The 17984-nt window shown below is 42.5% G+C and overlaps 1 protein-coding gene across 5 annotated transcripts in view; it reads right to left on the bottom strand.

The window, feature by feature from the left end:
• VPS13C (vacuolar protein sorting 13 homolog C) overlaps positions 1-17984 on the bottom strand; it is a 626331-nt gene that overhangs the window by 221776 nt on the left and 386571 nt on the right. For all 5 annotated transcript variants that reach the window (XM_077473219.1, XM_077473221.1, XM_077473220.1 and 2 more), the window contains one exon: positions 17119-17363. In XM_077473219.1, the coding sequence (XP_077329345.1) occupies positions 17119-17363 (245 nt within the window). The remainder of the gene's footprint in view (positions 1-17118; positions 17364-17984) is intronic.

The following is a 17984-nucleotide window of genomic DNA, read 5'->3' on the forward strand; positions in this document are numbered from 1 at the left end:
AAAGTTCAGCTTGGTGCTGAGTAAAATATATTTGCTGTACTGGAAATGCCTGTATGCATTTGTCTTATGTGCCCGCAGTGCTCCTATGTCCTGTGTGCCAGACTCCAGCTCCTAGCTGTTTGAAGCGTGTTTTATCTCAGTGTCTTTCGGTGTCCCCAGCGCCTGCTTGTGTGCTCCTCGTGGATGCTACATCACGCACACAGCACCGCACCTAAGCCACTTCCCCTCCGCTCAGTAAACCGCCCCCTGGTTTCAAGCTAGCCATAGTCCACGCACACGTGGATGGCATTCAAGTCTGTCAGTGCAGACCCAGCAAGAGGGGAGGGCTGGGGAGGCAGGAAGTTTAAAACTTATGGGCTTCTGTGGGGAAATAAAATGCCAACACAGGGAATCCGCCGTACCCGCCGGGAGTTCAAACTGATGTTGTACATCCCAGCCCCTTAGTTCCACCAGGGGGGGGGAAAGAATGTGCTGTTGAAAAAACTTTGTTCTAGATGAGGAACCCCCCTGGCTGCTCAGACCACACACATGCTGTTTAGCTGGGACACTGAGCTGACTGAGAAGCAACGTACCAAGTATGTGCATTTACTCTCTCTAGTGGAGACTTTAAGGCATGACAACATTTTACTCATGGAAGAAAAAACCATAGGTGGACTTTTTACAGTTCCTAGGCTTCTTACCTTACCCTCGCCGCAGGATATGGCTGTAACAGACAGACCCAAATTTCACCCATCACGGCGGGCTACGTTAGCAAACCTTTAAGGACTGGGTCCCTTTTTATTAAGGCTCCACTCCCTTAGACCTGTATTAGCAACCCACTGGGAAAACCTTTAGGTAATGTAAATATGACCAAAAGCCCGGGGTCCTGGGGTCCAGCCCTGCAAGGAGAGGAGTTACAAACAAAACCTTGTTCTTCACATACGAGGTACAGGTACCATCCACCTTGGCCTTGGTGGCACTTTGGATGGATCCGGTCTATGGAGGCTGTTTAAATCCAGCAAGGCTCCCTCCAGCGGAGCTCTTCAGTGCACATCTTCACTCATGACCAACACTGGTGAAAAAATTGAGGTACTCCTGGTAGGAAGAGGGGTTATATAGGGAGAGAACTTCCTGTATTGGGTATACCAGTGTCCATCACCTGAAGGTGCCTATATACCCACATAGTGATTACTATGGTGCTCGGTGTCCCGTGATGTACGATAAAGAAAAAGGTATTTTTTGGTAATTTTCCTCTAAGTACAGTATGAAGCAGAAATTATTGGAATAAGAAAATAACACAGGGGTCAACCCCACAAATTCTGTATTGTAAGCAGCTTGGATCAGGGTTCCTGTACACAAGTGCATTCTCCAGTATGGAGGAGAAAACAGTGTATTTCTGTGCCCTGGCACGGTGTACCACTACCCATCAAGATGAATGGTTGCAGGCAGTTTTACATAGCACCAGAAACCCAAGGGGTCACCCATACATTTGCCAAGACAGCGCAGGTATGGCGATCCCAGGTTTCAGGGTGTCACTGCATGAATGAAAAATCCTGACGTGTGCATATGTGCTACAGGTCTCTATTGAGATATACAAATTAAACAAATCAGTGCAATAATTAAATAATAATGTAACAAATCTCCTGAACACCAGAGTCAATAATCAAAAATCCCTTAAAAGAATATGCAATAGATGGTGCAGCGCTAAAATCCAGTCCGTAATTGAAGCAATCAGACAATGTCCACGTTGATTTTAAATGGTGAAATACAAATGCAGCATGTAGATCATTCCGTAAGTGTGTGTGAACCCTCCACTGATAATAAGGATGGCCTCTTACCTCACTACAAGGACCCTTTAGATCATAGAGGGTCAAATAACGCCTTCCCTTATGGGCACATATGGATGGTGCACAGCAACTCAGGATGCAGAAGTAACAGCTCAGCATAGATATCTTCAAACACACATGGACCATGGAATCAAAAAGGGACACAATATATTGCTCTCCGTAATATAAAGCAAATTTAATAATAAAGATAAAATACACTCACAAGCATGGAACTAATCTAGTGCCAGATCATCCGCATGTAAACAAAAAAATGCGAGATGGCCGCAGGTGACATCACGATGATCCCTTCCATACGCGTTGCATCTCTATGGGCGGGGACTTCATTAGCGGATATGGAAGCTACATGATCACCCGCTATATAAACTAAAATGTTGCTATAGTAACCCTATGTTGCATCATTCGATAGGGCACAGGGGAGGAACAACTACGCAAGGAAGCAATCCCAGAAGTGTCTCCACATGATATTTGCAACAAAAACACAGTAGAGAGGCAGCTAGAGACAGCCGCAAAACACCACTAATTACATGCATATGTAACAAATAACTCAGAGCCTGAGCGCCGTACAATACATGAATTTGAAAACATTTTAATTTTAAAACATTTTTATTGAAAAAGTATGTAAGAAAACAATAAAATCGCAATATCATCCGTGACCATCTACTACACCAACTAAGACCAATAAGAAACATAAAAAACATATACAAACGACATAATTAACGATCAGTGATAAAACAATGTAAAAAAATCAACATTTAATTCATTGGGGCAGAGCACGTGGGTTTCATGTATCCAGTAAGATTCTCTCTTACTTAAAGGACGTACGAAATTACCTCCCCTCCAGTGTTTGGTAACTCGCTCAATCCCTCAAAATTTCCAACTTTTAGGATTTTGTTGATGAAAGAATTTGAAATGTTTGGACACATTGTGGGTCTTCACACCCTTTTTAATATTATTGACATGTTCTGCTTTTCGGACATGTAGGAGTCTGGAGGTTCTACAAATATATTGAAGCCCACATTCGCACTCCAACATGTAGACTACCCCTATTGTGTCACAAGTGATCAATTGTTCAAAATCATATTCTCAGTTGGTAGCTGATGCTAAAAACGTTTTAGTTTTTGAATATTTACCTTTGAATGCCTGCATGGGACACAACGACCACACGCATAGAAACCTCACAAAAAGGAGAAAAGTATTTTCAGACAGAATAGGGGGATTTAGAACACTGGGGGCAATACGATCCCTCAAAGAAGGTGTCTTTTTGTATATGAACTGAGAACTTGTGGGTAACACAGGACCCAACACCTTATCCTGTTTTAAGATAGACAAATTTTTTATTATAATTCTCTCAAATTTCTTGTATTGCACATTGTAATTGAGGATCATCTTAAAGTTATGATTATCTAAATCAGACTCTCCAATACAATCGGAGACCAAGGATTGGCTATCTGTTGCTTTAACATTCAGAATTTCACTTTTGAGATTGTGTCTCTCATAACCTTTTTGCTCAAATCTCAACATTAAGACTTGTGACTGGGTGATAAAATCATCCTCCTTAGAACAGTTACGACGTAACCTAATAAACTGTCCCCTGGGGATATTGCATAGTCATGAATGATGGTGGCAACTCCCCAGGGGAATGTAGGAGTTACGGTCTAAAATGATTCAATAATCGAAAACGATCAGTGTCAATGCTGACAATCAAATCGAGGTAAACCACTTTCTCATGGTCAATATTCTATGTCAAAGAAATGTTTTTGTCATTATTATTCAAAGATCTAATAAATGATTCGACAGCAGATCTGTCTCCTTCCCAGATGATGATTAAATCATCAATAAATGCGATAGGAGACTAGTTAAGGAGGGTGATGTGCCCTCCCTCCCAGTGGACCATAAATAAATTGGCCACACTGGGAGCAAAGCGAGCACCCATCGCTACTCCTCTAGTTTGCAAACAGAATTATTATACCAGAAATAAATTCTATATAAACAAATCAAGGCAACCAAGTAATCCAGATTTTAGAAACTTTGGAATGTTCTCCTTCTATCATATTAGTCACTGCAGACGTTAGTTCGCTATACACTATTATAGGGCATAGAGATGCTACACTATGTCTTCGGTAGAATATGGGCCCTTTCCTCTTCTTCATTATCTGCCAGACATCAGGAATTTTTACTTAGTTGCCTTGATTTTTGTTTATCCAGAAACAATTTTTGGTCTAATAATTAGGGATGCATCGATACCGATACTTGTCATTTTCTGGGCTATTGGTACTCGTGAAAATGCACCAATACCAGAAACCGATACCGGAAGTGATGTCAGCTTGGGCGGACCTCGGGAACCCGGTTAAGGTTGCGGCCTCTCCACACGGCGGTGAGTGCCATTTCCCTCATGAGATGTGTTTGCTGCTGAGCCTGCTACATGGCTGCGTCCCACAAGGTGAGCGTCCTCCTTACAACATGTCCCCTCATAGCGGCCGGAGAGTGCTCTTCTCTATTTCTAACTTTTTCTTGCTTTTTTCTTATGTGTCCTGTGGCCGGTGATTGCTGTACAGTATTACTAGGTTGGCTTATATCACTTGCCTAACACGGCGGCCAGCCTGTGTTATGCTTAAGTTAGTTTTGTCCCACATTGTCTCTCTCTCGCCCCAACATGACAGCCGGCCTGTGTTATACTCACGTTACTTTGTCCCACATTGTCTCTCTCTTGCCTAACATGGCAGCTGGCCTGTGTTACACTTAGTTTGTCCCACATTGTCTCTCTCTCTTTCCTAACATAATGTCCACTGTCCAGCATGGCGGCTGGCCTGTGTTTGTGTGTGTTACATAACTTAGTGTCCCACATTGTCTCTGTTGCCTAACATGTCCATCATGGCGGCAAATGACTGCTGCTGTTACATAAATCATCATTGTCTCTTGCCTAACATTTTCCTGCATGTGCCTTTCTGAGACCATCCTCTCCTTTTTGTATTGTAGAGATACCTACCACGACCGCTGTTCTACCCGACAGATGGATTTCATCATCCCCACTGTCACTGGTTTACTTGGCCATACCAAGATGCTGGATGCAGCAGGAACAAACAACAAGCACTGGTGAGAGCAGCTTCATTATTCTAAAAAATAGTAGGTGTCATCATGTGTGGAAAAAAAAAATCAAAAAAAATAATAATCAGAAAACAAATCATTTGGGCTCAAATTTTTTCCCCCCATTTCCCCCCCCTTAAGGTGGAGAGACTTATTTCTGGCTTTAAGTGCAATGCAAATGGATGCCACTGCCAGCAAAATGTCAGCTGTCTGGAAGTTTTTAAAATTGATGAAACCAACAAACACATTGCAGACTGCAATCTCTGTTCTGGCAAAATATCCAGAGGAGGTTCAAAAGTTATTTCTTCTAATACCAGTAATCTCATAAAACACCTCAAAATGAAACAAGACTGAGCATGGCGAATTTACAGCTGTCACTAGCTCTTGCACTCAGCAGCTGACACTGCAGCAAACCCTTGCGAGACGTAAAAAAATTTCCATGGATAACCCAAGGGATAAAAAAAATAGTAGTTACCCAACTCATCGTTCTTGATGATCAGCCACTATCAATAGTTGACAATGTGGGTTTTCGGCTACTTGTGAATCTTTTGGAGCCAAAGTACGAAATTCCCAGCCGCCGTCACGTCACTGATGTCATGTTGCCACAATTACACAACACAGTGAAAAAACACATTACCAACAAGCTACAGGAGGACATAAAGGCTATCAGTTTCACCACAGACATTTGGAGCAGTAATGCGAGTCCTGTGTCTGTAATTAGCTTAACTGCACAGTGGATTGATGCCAATTTCACTCTGGCACCAAGTCATGCTTCACGCAAAGAAATTTCAAGGCTCTCACACAGGCCAAGCTATAAGAAGCATACTAGAAGAAATGCTTGACACTTGGGCGAATCCCAAAATTTCTGTCCATGTGGTAGTCCGTGACTACACATGGCAGAAATATGATAAAAGGTGTACAAGAGTCTTTCATGTGTGGCACATACACTGCAGCTTTTATCACAGTGCAGCATTATGGAGGCTGTGGGAGTTGGGCGCAAAATAGTTGGGCATTTTAAACATTCAAACCTGGCATATTATCGGCTGCAAGATATTCAGATCCAGCTTGGTCAACCCATTAAAAGACTTCAACAAGATGTTCAGACTTGCTGGAACAGCACTTTTTACATGCTGTAGTCTCTGATAGAGAAAAAACGGGCCATTGGTGCATATGTGTCAGAACATGAGCTGCCTGCAACAATCACTGCAAATCGGTGGAATCTCTTGGCTCCCTTTGAAGAATTGACTCGGCATGTGAGTTGTTCAGATTCAGATGTAATTCCTGCAGTGACTGTGCTACAGCGATTATTATCTAAAGAAGTGGATGAGGACAACGGTGTGAAAACGATGAAGAACACATTGCTTGGTGCTTTGCAGAAACGGTTCTCTGGCATGGAGCAAAATCCACTTTACTGCATCGCTACCTTATGCGATCCAAGGTAATCATTTATTGCTGGCTGCTATTTTGACATGTTTTTATTTGAATACTGATGATATGATTTTGTTTTTTGGATGAAGGTGATATTTTACAGTGTCATCACCTGCTTGCATTTGTAATGCAATTGAGAACACTTCATAAAAATAAAACACAACACAAAATCGATAATAACAAACACACTTACCTGCTCTGCTTCTGTGTAATGATTTTGCACAGAGCAGGGCAGACAACTGTTTTTGCTGCGTCCCCTGCCGTCACCTTTCCTTCTAGGTGAACCCCCACAGCAAGCTTCCACAGTTGTTTTGCATTGCTTGTATGACGTTGTCTAATGTCTTGTATTTTTCTTCTTCTAGGTATAAAGATTGGTTCTTCTCAAATGCAGATGCTGGCAGGCCAAAGAGATGTTCATACTAGAAATGCAACAAATATCTTCTGTACAGGTACTACAGGCACAGGCAGCTACACCTGAAGTACTTGAGAAACCAGCTACCAAAATGCCTTGCACTGAGCAACAGCAATGTACTAGTGTAACTGTGGACAGTGTTTTTCAAGAAATTGCTTATTCATCTACATTTGAGAACAGTGCTCCCACAGCTGCTACCATACAACTAGAAGCTTATCTTGAAGCGGTCACTGTGCCTCGTTCGGACAAACCTTGAGTGTTGGGTAGTCAACCTGCGATTTCCCACACTAGCCCAAATGGCAAAAAAATATCTTTCAGCTCCTTGTAGTGTGGAAAGTGAGAGATTGTTCAGTGCAGCCTCACACATTCTGACTGACACCAGAAACCGACTTCTAACTGAACATGCAGAGATTACTCTGTTTATTGCCACTTGCGTTTGAAATGGAAAAATAATCTACCCCCTGTTACTATCCAACTGTAAGGCATCATGCACAGTTGCATGCTTCAGCTCAAAGCAACTGCTCCACCTGGCATTTGAGCTTTTTTTTTAGACCCCTTTCACACTGGGGCGTTTTGCAGGCGCTTTAGCGTTTAAAAAAAGCACCTGTAAAGTGCTTGAAAGAAGCCTCATCTGCAATCCCAATGTGAAAGCCCAAGTGCTTTAAGAGCCCTTTCACAATGTCAGTGCCCGAAAAAAGCTCGTAAAGCGCCGCTTAAACTAGCAGCGATTTACCAGCGTTTTTTTGAGCATTATTGGGGCGCTTTTGACCCCTGCTAGTGGCCAAATAAAGGGTTAAAAGCGCCCACAAAACGCTGCTGCCAATAGTGCTTTTCAGGCGCTTCTCATTGATTTCAATGGGAAGGGGCACTTTAGGAGTGTTGTATTCACGGCTCCAAAAGCGCTGCAAAGAAGCTGCTTGCAGAACTTTTTTTGACGCCCTGCCAGCGCAGCGCCTCAGTGTGAAAGCACTCGGGCTTTTGCATTGGGATTGCAGTTGCAGCTTCTTTCAAGCGCTTTACAGGTGCTTTTTTTTTTTTAAAGCTAAAGCGCCTGAAAAATGCCCCAGTGTGAAAGGGATCTCAGTGTGAAAGCACTCGGGCTTTTACATTGGGATTGCAGTTGCAGCTTCTTTCAAGCGATTTACAGGCGCTTTTTTTTAACGCTAAAGCGCCTTAAAAACGCCCGAAAAATGCCCCAGTGTGAAAGGGGTCTCAGGCTCCATGCACACTGGAGCTCATAAACTGCAGTTTATTGCAGTTAAGCCGTTTTTTTTAAAAGCCCATAAACTCCACTCTATGTTAGCCTGTGTGTCCATGCACACATGGACGTTTTTTTAGCTTTAATGAACAGTGGAGTTTATGGGCTTTTTTCTGAATGCCAGAAATTCGTGTTCAAAGTGCAGTTTTTCACCGCCAAAAAACGTCAAACACCGATAAACGCTCATAAGCGCTTATAAACGCTCATAAACATGCGTTAATTAGTGTTCAGCATTCTATTTTTTCAATGGATTGTGGGAGTTTGGAATGCACTGTGGGATTTTTGGAGTGTCCTCTGTGTATTTTTATTGAAAACGCCCATAAAAGCTAACGCTAATAAACACTCAAAGGCTAGTACAAAATGCTTTTAAAAGCACATTTTTTTCAACCAGCGTTTTCTGCCAGCAATCTGGCATCCAGAAAAAGCTTTTTTGAGCTTCAGTGTGCATGGAGCCTTAGTATTATCCTCTGCCTGTTAACTCCCCTCAATGTTGGGCTTTAAAAAAAAAAAAAAAAATTGCCTTTTTAACTTCATGCCACTTTTTCCTTAAGTGAAAAAGTGAATCACCTATGGTTTGCACATTGCACACTATAGGTGATTCAACGTACAATGCATGGGGGACACAGTCTAATATGGAGCGGCATAGAGTTAACACTACAGGCAAACGAAAGGCTCAAACATCTGTAGGAGCAGCTACTTTGAGCTTTATTGTGCATGTGGCCTTACTGCTGCTAAGTCCTTGGCTCCTTGGCATCCTGGAATGAACCTAATTTTGGTCTGTGAAAAATGTTTTTTCACGAGTTTCATAATAAGTTGAACTAGAAGCTAGCACTTTTTTATTTTATTTAAAAAATGTTTACGAAATAATGTTAGTTTTGAGGTACTCTTCAGTTGCTCCTCCTCAGGCCTAACATTATTTAACTGTATTGCACTTGGGTTGGTTGATGTGATGACGTGAACTTGTGATGTTTGTTTTATACGTGGAGTCATCAACAATGATGATATTTCATGTTCTGTGTGACATTTCAGCTTTTCATTTTCAAGGCATAATGCATGTACAATGCAGAAAAAATCATCTGCTCCTCAAGGAGTTTGAGCTTTTTGCCTGCGTTAATGCCTCCCCTCCATGTCAGCCCATTGCACACTAGTTTCAGAAGTTTAGTGGCAGGAAAGTTTAAAGGCAGAAAATTCCAATTTCCAATTTCTTTGGATTTTCTTTTCTGCCTGCTGCCTGTAAGCTGCCCTGCCACTAAACTTCTGAAACCGCATAGTGTTCCTTGGCCAATGGCCATGAATGAACACATAGGCTAACATGGAGGGGAAGAGGTAACAGGTAGAGAAAAAAAAAAGCTCAAAGAGCTAAACACCTAGAGAAGCAGCTGCTTTGAGCTGTGCATGAGGACTTACTGCAGCCTACATGCCAACCTAACACATATCCTTCCTTGCCATCCTGGAATGTTCTGTCTGCGAAATGTGTTTCTCTTACACATGTGTAAGAAGTTGAACTGGAAACAAACACGTTTTTTTTTTTACATTTTATAATGTCGTGTTGCGAGTTGACTGAGGTCCTGTAAAGTTCTTGCTTCTCTTCATACCTAAATTGTGAACTTGCAATGTACATGTCATTGATGGCATTGACATTTTTTATATAAACATGTTCTGTGTAATTTGCGCTTTAACAGCTTTGTGACCAGCAAATAAACATGTTTTCTTTCATAATGTCTTTTGACTGTTTCAATTCCTCATATTGTGGCGAAAATGTGTAATTTTTCATTAATTTTTTTAAATGGTTACATGACCAAAATCAGGTATCAGTAATTGGTATCGGAGAGTACATGATGTCAAGTATTGGTACTCGTACTCTGTGTCAAAAAAGTGGCATTGGTGCATCCCTAATAATAATGAATTCTATTTGCAGACTAGAGAAGTGGCGATGGGCGCTCGCTTTGCTCCTAGTGTGGCCAATTTATTTATGGCCCACTGGGAGGAGGAGGCTATATTTGCACATCACCCTCCAGAACTAGTCTGCTATCGCAGATTTATTGATGATTTAATAATCATCTGGGAAGGTGATAGATCTGTTCTTGAATCATTTATTATGTCTTTGATAATTGATAATGACAAAAACATTTCTTTGACATGGAATATTGACAATGAGAAAGTGGTTTACTTCGATTTGATTGCCAGCATAGACACTGATCGTTTTCGATTATTGAATCATTTTAAACTCACTGACCGTAACTCCTACAGTTTTTAGGTTACGTCATAACTGTTCTAATGAGGATGATTTTATCACCCAGTCACAGGTCTTAATGATGTGATTTGAGCAAAAAGGTTATGAGAGACACAATCTCAAAAGTGAAATTCTGAAAATCAAAGCATCAGATAGACAATCCTTGGTCTCTGATCGTATTAGAGAGTCTGATTTAGATAATCATAACTTTAAGATGTTACTCGATTACAATGTGCAATACAAGAAATTTGAGAGAATTATAATAAAAAATTGGTCTATCTTAAAACAGGATAAGGTGTTGGGTCCTGTGTTACCCACACGTCCTCAGTTCATATAAAAAAGGCACCTTCTTTGAGGGATGGTATTGGCCCCACTGTTCTAAAGCCCCCTATTCCGTCTGAAAATAGACTTTTCTCCTTTTTGGGAGGTTTCTATGCGTCGTTGGTCATTGTGTCCCATGCAGGCATTCAAAGGTAAATATTAAAAAATGAAAAAAGTTTTTAGCATCAGCTACCAACAGAGAATATGATATTAAACAATTGATCACTTGTGACACAATAGGGGTAGTCTACGTGTTGGAATGTCAATGTAGGCTTCAATGTATTGGTAGAATCTCCAGACCCTTACATGTCCGAATAGCAGAACATGTCAATAATATTAAAAAGGGTGTGAAGACCCACAGTGTTCAAACATTTCAAATTGTTTCATCAACAAAATCCTAAAGGTCTGAAATTTTGAGGGATTGAGCAAGTTACCAAACACTGGAGGGGAGGTAATTTCATACGTCAGTTAAGAGAGAATCTAACTGGATACATTTAACCCACATGCTCTGCCCCGATGGATTAAATGTTGATTTTGACATTGTTTTATCACTGATCATTAATTATGTCGTTTGTATATGTTTTTTATGTTGCTTATTGGTCTTAGTTGATGTAGTAGATGGTCGCGGATGATATTGCGATTTTATTGTTTTCTTACATACTTTTTATTGTTACACTTTACATTATGCATATTCACTCATCCTGTGGTATGTACAGCGTGCAAGCTCTGAGTGATTTGTTACATATGCATAATTAGTGGTGTTTTGCGGCTGTCTCTAGCTGCCGCTCTACTGTGTTTTTGTTGCAAATATCATGTGGGGACATTTCTGGGATCGCGTCCTTGCGTAGTTGTTCCTCCCCTGTGCCCCGTCAAATGATGCGACATAGGGTTACTATAGCAATGTTTTTAGTTTATATAGCGGGTGATCACGTACCTCCCGTATCTGCTGATGAAGTCCCCGCCATAGGGAAGCAACGTATGGAAGGGATCATCGTGACGTTACCTGCGGCCATCTCGCATCTTGTTGTTTACATGCTGACGATCTGGTACTAGATTAGTGCCATGCTTGTGAGTGTATTTTAACTTTATTATTAAATTCGTTTTATATTATGGAGAGCACTATATTGTGTCCCTTTTGATTCCTTGCTCCATGTGTGTTTGGAGATATCTATGCTGAGCTGTTACTTCCACATCCTGAGTTGCTGTGCACCATCCATATGTGCCCGTAAGGGAAGGCGTTTTTTGACCCTCTATGATCTAAAGGGTCCTTGTAGTGAGGTGAGGGGCCATCCTTATTATCAGTGGAGGGTTCACACACACTTACAGAATGATCTGCATGCTGCATTTGTATTTGTATTTCAGCATTTAAAATCACTGTGGACATTGTCTGATTGCTTCAATTATGGACTGGATTTTAGCGCTGAAAGTTTCTTTTGGGGCCCAAGGGCCAAGCAGAACCTTTCATATCTGCACACTGGCTGGATTTTCATAGCGGACAGCACTGAGGGAAGGCAGCAGGGCCAAAGGTTTGGGGAGCCAACGTTAAGGGGGACCAACGCGCCTCTTTAACACCTCCCCGCCCGGACTACAGCAGAATGACAGCCGAGAAGTGGTTCAGTTATCCTGACTGGGCGTCATATGACATCCAGCAGGATAACAAGCCAGTGCGCACCTGCCGGGGCATGCAGCATAGCGATCAGTGGTGTGGTGTGTCACTGTGACTCCAATTGTGGTAAAGGACCCCTGATTAGTGCCCATCAGTGACACCTATTAGTGCCCATCAGTGCTGCATATCAGTGTAGTCTCAGTGCTGCATATCAGTGCTGCATATCAGTGCAGCCTCATCAGTGCCCACCAGTGAAGGCGAAAACTCAATTTTATAACAGAAACAAAGAATAACTTTTTTTTTTTTCAAAAATGTTTTAGTTTAGCCAGTGGTGATCAAATACCACCAAAAGAAAGCTATATTTGTGGGAAGAATATAACAAAAATTCAGTTTGGGTACAGTGTTGTATGACCGCACAATTGTCATTCAAAGTGCGACAGCGCTAAAAGCTGAAGTTTGTCCTGGGCAGGAAGGGGGGGGAACCCACTTCCTTAATCAGGTCACCCATTTGCAAATGCTGGCTCCCGAGGTAAACTGACAGGCCGGGCAAAGAGAACATTAATCAGAGAAGCAGCCAAGTGGCCCAAAGTAACTCTGGAGGAGCTGCAAAGATCCACAACTCAGGTGGGAGAATCTGTACACAGGACAACTATTAGTCACGCACTCCACAAATCTGGCATTTATGGAAGAGTGGCAAGAAGAAAGCCATTGTTGAAAGAAAACCATAGGAAGTCCCATTTACAGTTTCTGCGAAGCCAGTGGGAACACAGCAAACATGTGGAAGATAGTGCTCTGGTCAGATGAGACCAAAGTGTAACTTTGTTGCCTAAAAGCAAGACACTATGTAGGCCAGAAAACTAACACTGCACATCACCCTGAACACACCTTTTCTTCAGGGGGGACAGGGAAGCTGGTCAGAGTTGATGGGAAGATGGATGGAGCCAAATAAAGTGCAAGCTTAGAAGAAAAACTGTTAGAGTCAGCAAAAGACTTAAGACTGGGGCGGAGGTTCGCCTTCCAACAGGACAATGACCCTAAACATACAGCCAGTTCTACAATGGAATGGTTTAGATCAAAACATATTCATTTGTTAGAATGGCCCAGTCAAAGTTCAGACCTAAATCCAATTGTGAATCTGTGGGAAGACTTGAAAATTGCTGTTCACAGACGCTCTCCATCTAATCTGACACAGCTTTGGCTATTTTGCAAAGAATAATGGGCAAAAATTTAATTCTAGATATGCAAAACTGGTAGAGACGTAGCCAAAAAGACTAGCATCTGTATTGCAGTGAAAGGTGGTTCTACAAAGTATTGACTCAGTGGCTGAATAGAAATGCACGCCACACTTTTCAGATATTTATTTATAGAAAAAATTGAAAACCATTTATCATTTTCCTTCCATTTCACAATTATGTGCCACTTTGTTTTGGTCCATCACATAAAATCCCAATAAAATAAATTTACGTTTTTGGTTGTAACACGACAAAACGTGTAAAATTTCAAGGGATAAGACTATTTTTTCAAGGCACTGTAGGCACGTATCTGTTACTTCGGTCAGATGTTCAAGCCCCTGCATGGGCATCACTGTTATAACCAATACAATGATAGCAACAGATGATTATGAACAATTGTTTCCTCGGATTTGACCTAGGTTAATCTACTCCTACTTTGTTCTAACGTGTCAGAGTTGTGGCAGGAGACAGTGGGATAGTACCTTGGCCCATATTCACACCTGAATGTATATGGGACTAGATCTTGACTTCCATCTGCCCCACAATATACTTCTTTCCCCCATTGGTCTATCATCTTATTCCCTTACCGTACACCCTCCTTTTCCTCCCCCCATCTCTTCCATTAACCACAGTGGCAGACGGATCCACCCCGAAGGGCAGGCTGTGCTCTCATTGTAGACCTACCTTTCCCCTTTACTCTTTCCTTTACTCCCCCAATTATTCAGTGGAACCTTTCTCAGTTAAGTACCTTTTTGCTTCTGGTTAAAATGTTGGGTGCCATCGCAACATCTAGAACACATTTATATTTCCCGGAGGTTGTAATTACTTTATGACCACGTATAGTGGTTTCTGTACCAACCATTTTCAGAAGTTGTATTACCTATGTGATCTGTAATATGTTCTTCCTGCTGAGTAGGATTTGTACTACATCTTGGTGTTTGATGTATGGGATGTAGCCCTTTCTTAAACAAAAAATATGTAAAAAAAAAAAAAAAGACTGCATTAGGAAAAAAAAATTTGGAAAAATAAAAAGACGAGTATTAAAGCGGAATTCAACCCAAAAGTGGCACTTCAGCATTATGGCCTCCTCCCCAGCTCCTGGTCGTGAAACTGAGCTTTTGGGGAGGAGCGGGTAACACATTTTGACAAGTACCCGCAGCCACTTCTGTACCGGTCGCCGTAGGCAATCGGAAGTGGAAGCTTTCCTTCCCCCTCCCAGAGTCATCAGGGACACAGGACAGGTCCTAGAAGACTTCAGAACCAATCAAAGAGAGCAGCGCCATTCATGCATGTGCAGTGGGCACCCGGCTGTAAAACTGCAAGCTGTCACAGACAGGTGCCCATAGAATAGATGCCGGCGCCACTGAGGGAGGAGAGAGGAATAAAACTGCTGGGGTAAGTGCACCGCTGGACTGCGGCACATGTAAGTGTGTGTTTATTAAAAGTGAGCAGCTACAGTTTTTGTAGCTGCTGACTTTTAACCACTTCGCGCCCGCTCTATAGCCAAAAGACGGCTACAGAGCAGACGCTAACTGCCGGGAGGGCGTCCCTGGACGTCCTCCTGTTTACTTCCCTAATGCGCGCCGCCGCGGGCTCGCATTGGGGAAGTTGTGTGTAGGCAATGTCCCTCAGACACAGCCAATCACAGATCGTGCTAAATGGCCAATCACAGCGGCCATTTATCACTCAATCGGGCTATCCAATGGGAGGCGATCTTTTATGTAAACATATGAGATCATCGCCGGCTCCCCTCCTCACACAGAGACAGCGTGTGAGGAGGGAGAGCCCTCCGTGCTGCAGCTGCACCATCTGAGTACACACACACACACACACACACACACACACACACACACACACACACACACACACACAGTGAAAAACACACGCCCACCTGTCCCCAGTGCCACCTGTCAGTGCCATCTGTCCCCAGTGCCACCTGTCAGTGCCATGTGTCCCCAGTGCCACCTGTCAGTGCCATGTGTCCCCAGTGCCACCTGTCCCCGGTGTCACCTGTTCCCAGTACCACCTTTCCCCAGTGCCACCTGTCCGTGCCACCTGTCCCCAGTGCCGCCCGTCCCCAGTGCCATGTGTTCCCAGTGCCACCTATCAGTATCACATGTGATCCGTGCCACCTGTCAGTGTCACGTGTTATCAGTGCCACCTGTCAGTGTCACGTGTTATCAGTGCCACCTGTCAGTGTCACGTGTTATCAGTGCCACCTGTCAGTGTCACGTGTTATCAGTGCCACCTGTCAGTGTCACGTGTTATCAGTGCCACCTGTCAGTGTCACGTGTTATCAGAGCCACATATATTAGTGCCACCTGTCATCAGAGCCACGTATTAGTGCCACCTGTCATCAGAGCCACGTATTAGTGCCACCTGTCATCAGAGCCACGTATTAGTGCCACCTGTCATCAGAGCCACGTATTAGTGCCACCTGTCATCAGTGCCACGTATTAGTGCCACGTATTAGTGCCACCTGTCATTAGTGCCACGTATTAGTGCCATCTGTCATCAGTGCCACGTATTAGTGCCATCTGTCATCAGTGCCACGTATTAGTGCCATCTGTCATCAGTGCCACGTATTAGTGCCATCTGTCATCAGTGCCACGTATTAGTGCCATCTGTCATCAGTGCCACGTATTAGTGCCATCTGTCATCAGTGCCACGTATTAGTGCCATCTGTCATCAGTGCCACATCAGTGTCACGTGCCATCAGTGCCATGTATCAGTGCCATCTGCCATGAGTGCCACGTCAGTGTCACGTGTCATTGTCCTGGTGCTCCAGGGCCTTCAAAAGTGTATTAGTCAACAAGTTAGATGTGTAATTTATGCTCCTAGAACACGTGACGGCGCTCCCTGCATGTTGGGTCTCTTTAAGTGGCCAGGCTGTGAAAAAGTCCCACACGTGGTGTCGTAATATTCAGGAGGAGTAGCAGAACTTAATTTGGGGGGTCATTTGTGGTAAACATATGCCATGTGAGAGAAATAACCTATTACAATGACAATTTTGTGTGAAAAAAAATAAAAAAACAAAAAAATCTTAATTTTGCAAAGAATTGTGGGAAAAAAATTACAACACCAAAAACCTCACTATGCCTCTTACTAAATACCTTGGAATGTCTACTTTCCAAAAAGGGTTCATTTGGGGGGTATTTGTACTTTCCTGGCTTGTTCGGGTCGCAAGAAATGAGATAGACCACCAGTACATCAGATGTGATCAATTTTGTATGATTCGCACCACAGCTTGTAGACTCTCTAACTTTCACAAAGACAAAATAATATCCACTAATTTGGGTCATTTTTACCAAAGATATGTAGCAGTATAAATTATGGCCAAAATTTATGAAGAAAAATTTATAATTTGCATAATTTTATCACAGAAACAAAGAAAAAATTCGTTTTTTTTCCAAAATTTTTAGTCTTTTTTCATTTATAGTGCAAAAAATAAAAAACCCAGAGGTGATCAAATACCACCAAAAGAAAGCTCTAGGAAAAAAAGGCCAAAAAATTAATTTGGGTACAGTGCTGCATGACTGAGTAATTGTCATTCAAAGTGTGAGAGCACCGAAAGCTGAAAATTGGTCTGGGCATCAGGGGTGTTTAATTGCTCAGTAGGTAAGTGGTTAATAAACACACAGATGACTGGAACTCCGCTTTAAATGAAACAATGTAAATAATACTACATTCTGCAATTATTCACGGCCATAAAACCTACCTCCTTTCTCCGTTTTCGTCTTGGTGGGAGTGGATTGTTTGGGTTGGCTTTGAAAATGTTTATCTGTGTTTGGAGTCTGAGGCATAGCCTTAATGAAGAAATCACCAACAGTCATCAAGAATTCCACACTGGCACAAACATACAGCTTCTCCATGATGGCGGAGATTGAGCGCTCCTGACGGTTTTGTTTGTAGACTATATCAATCATATTGCGTGAGTTGCAGGAATCTTTTTGGTCAATCATTCTAGTAAAGAAAATATTTTTACATGACTACCCAGCCACAAGAAAGTGTTATTTAAAACAAGGAGATTTTATTGGTACAGTCTATTTCACAAACGTATTTTGAAGTTTAAGAGCATACATTTTGCTTGTGTTATGTTCACCTGAGGGCAAACACACTAAACCAGGCTGTGGAGATCTACCTGAGCAACATCGGAGAAGCCAAAGATCACTGGGCAGTGTCGCCTTGTCACACCTGATTTAGTCGTCAAATTGCAATACTACCATGTTGCAATTGTGTGCATTGTACGGCAATAGTGGGTTTAAATCAGCTGATGAGGGGGAAAACCTATTACCTTCTCATCACCTGTCAAATACACTCAGTTCGCTTTTCAGAGGAGAAGCAGTGGCTGCTACACTTATGAATGAGCCCTTAGTTGCATTCGACAGCGGCACCCTTAGAGCACGTTCACACGTAAAGCGGGGGGGGGGGGGTAAAACCCTGTTGTTGAGTCTGGGTTTTACAAACCTCAATTCCTATCCCCTTTAGCTGCTGATACAGCAGGAAAAGGTGTAAACATGCCGCAGTAGGAATTAAACCCCGTTTTTAGTGGGTGCAATCACCTGCCATTCGCGACCAATTCAA

Source organism: Lithobates pipiens, unplaced genomic scaffold (genome assembly GCF_037356315.1).
Source record: "Lithobates pipiens isolate NorthernLeopardFrog02 unplaced genomic scaffold, aLitPip1_a1.2 Scaffold_8, whole genome shotgun sequence".
In the NCBI taxonomy this organism is placed as follows: domain Eukaryota; kingdom Metazoa; phylum Chordata; class Amphibia; order Anura; family Ranidae; genus Lithobates; species Lithobates pipiens.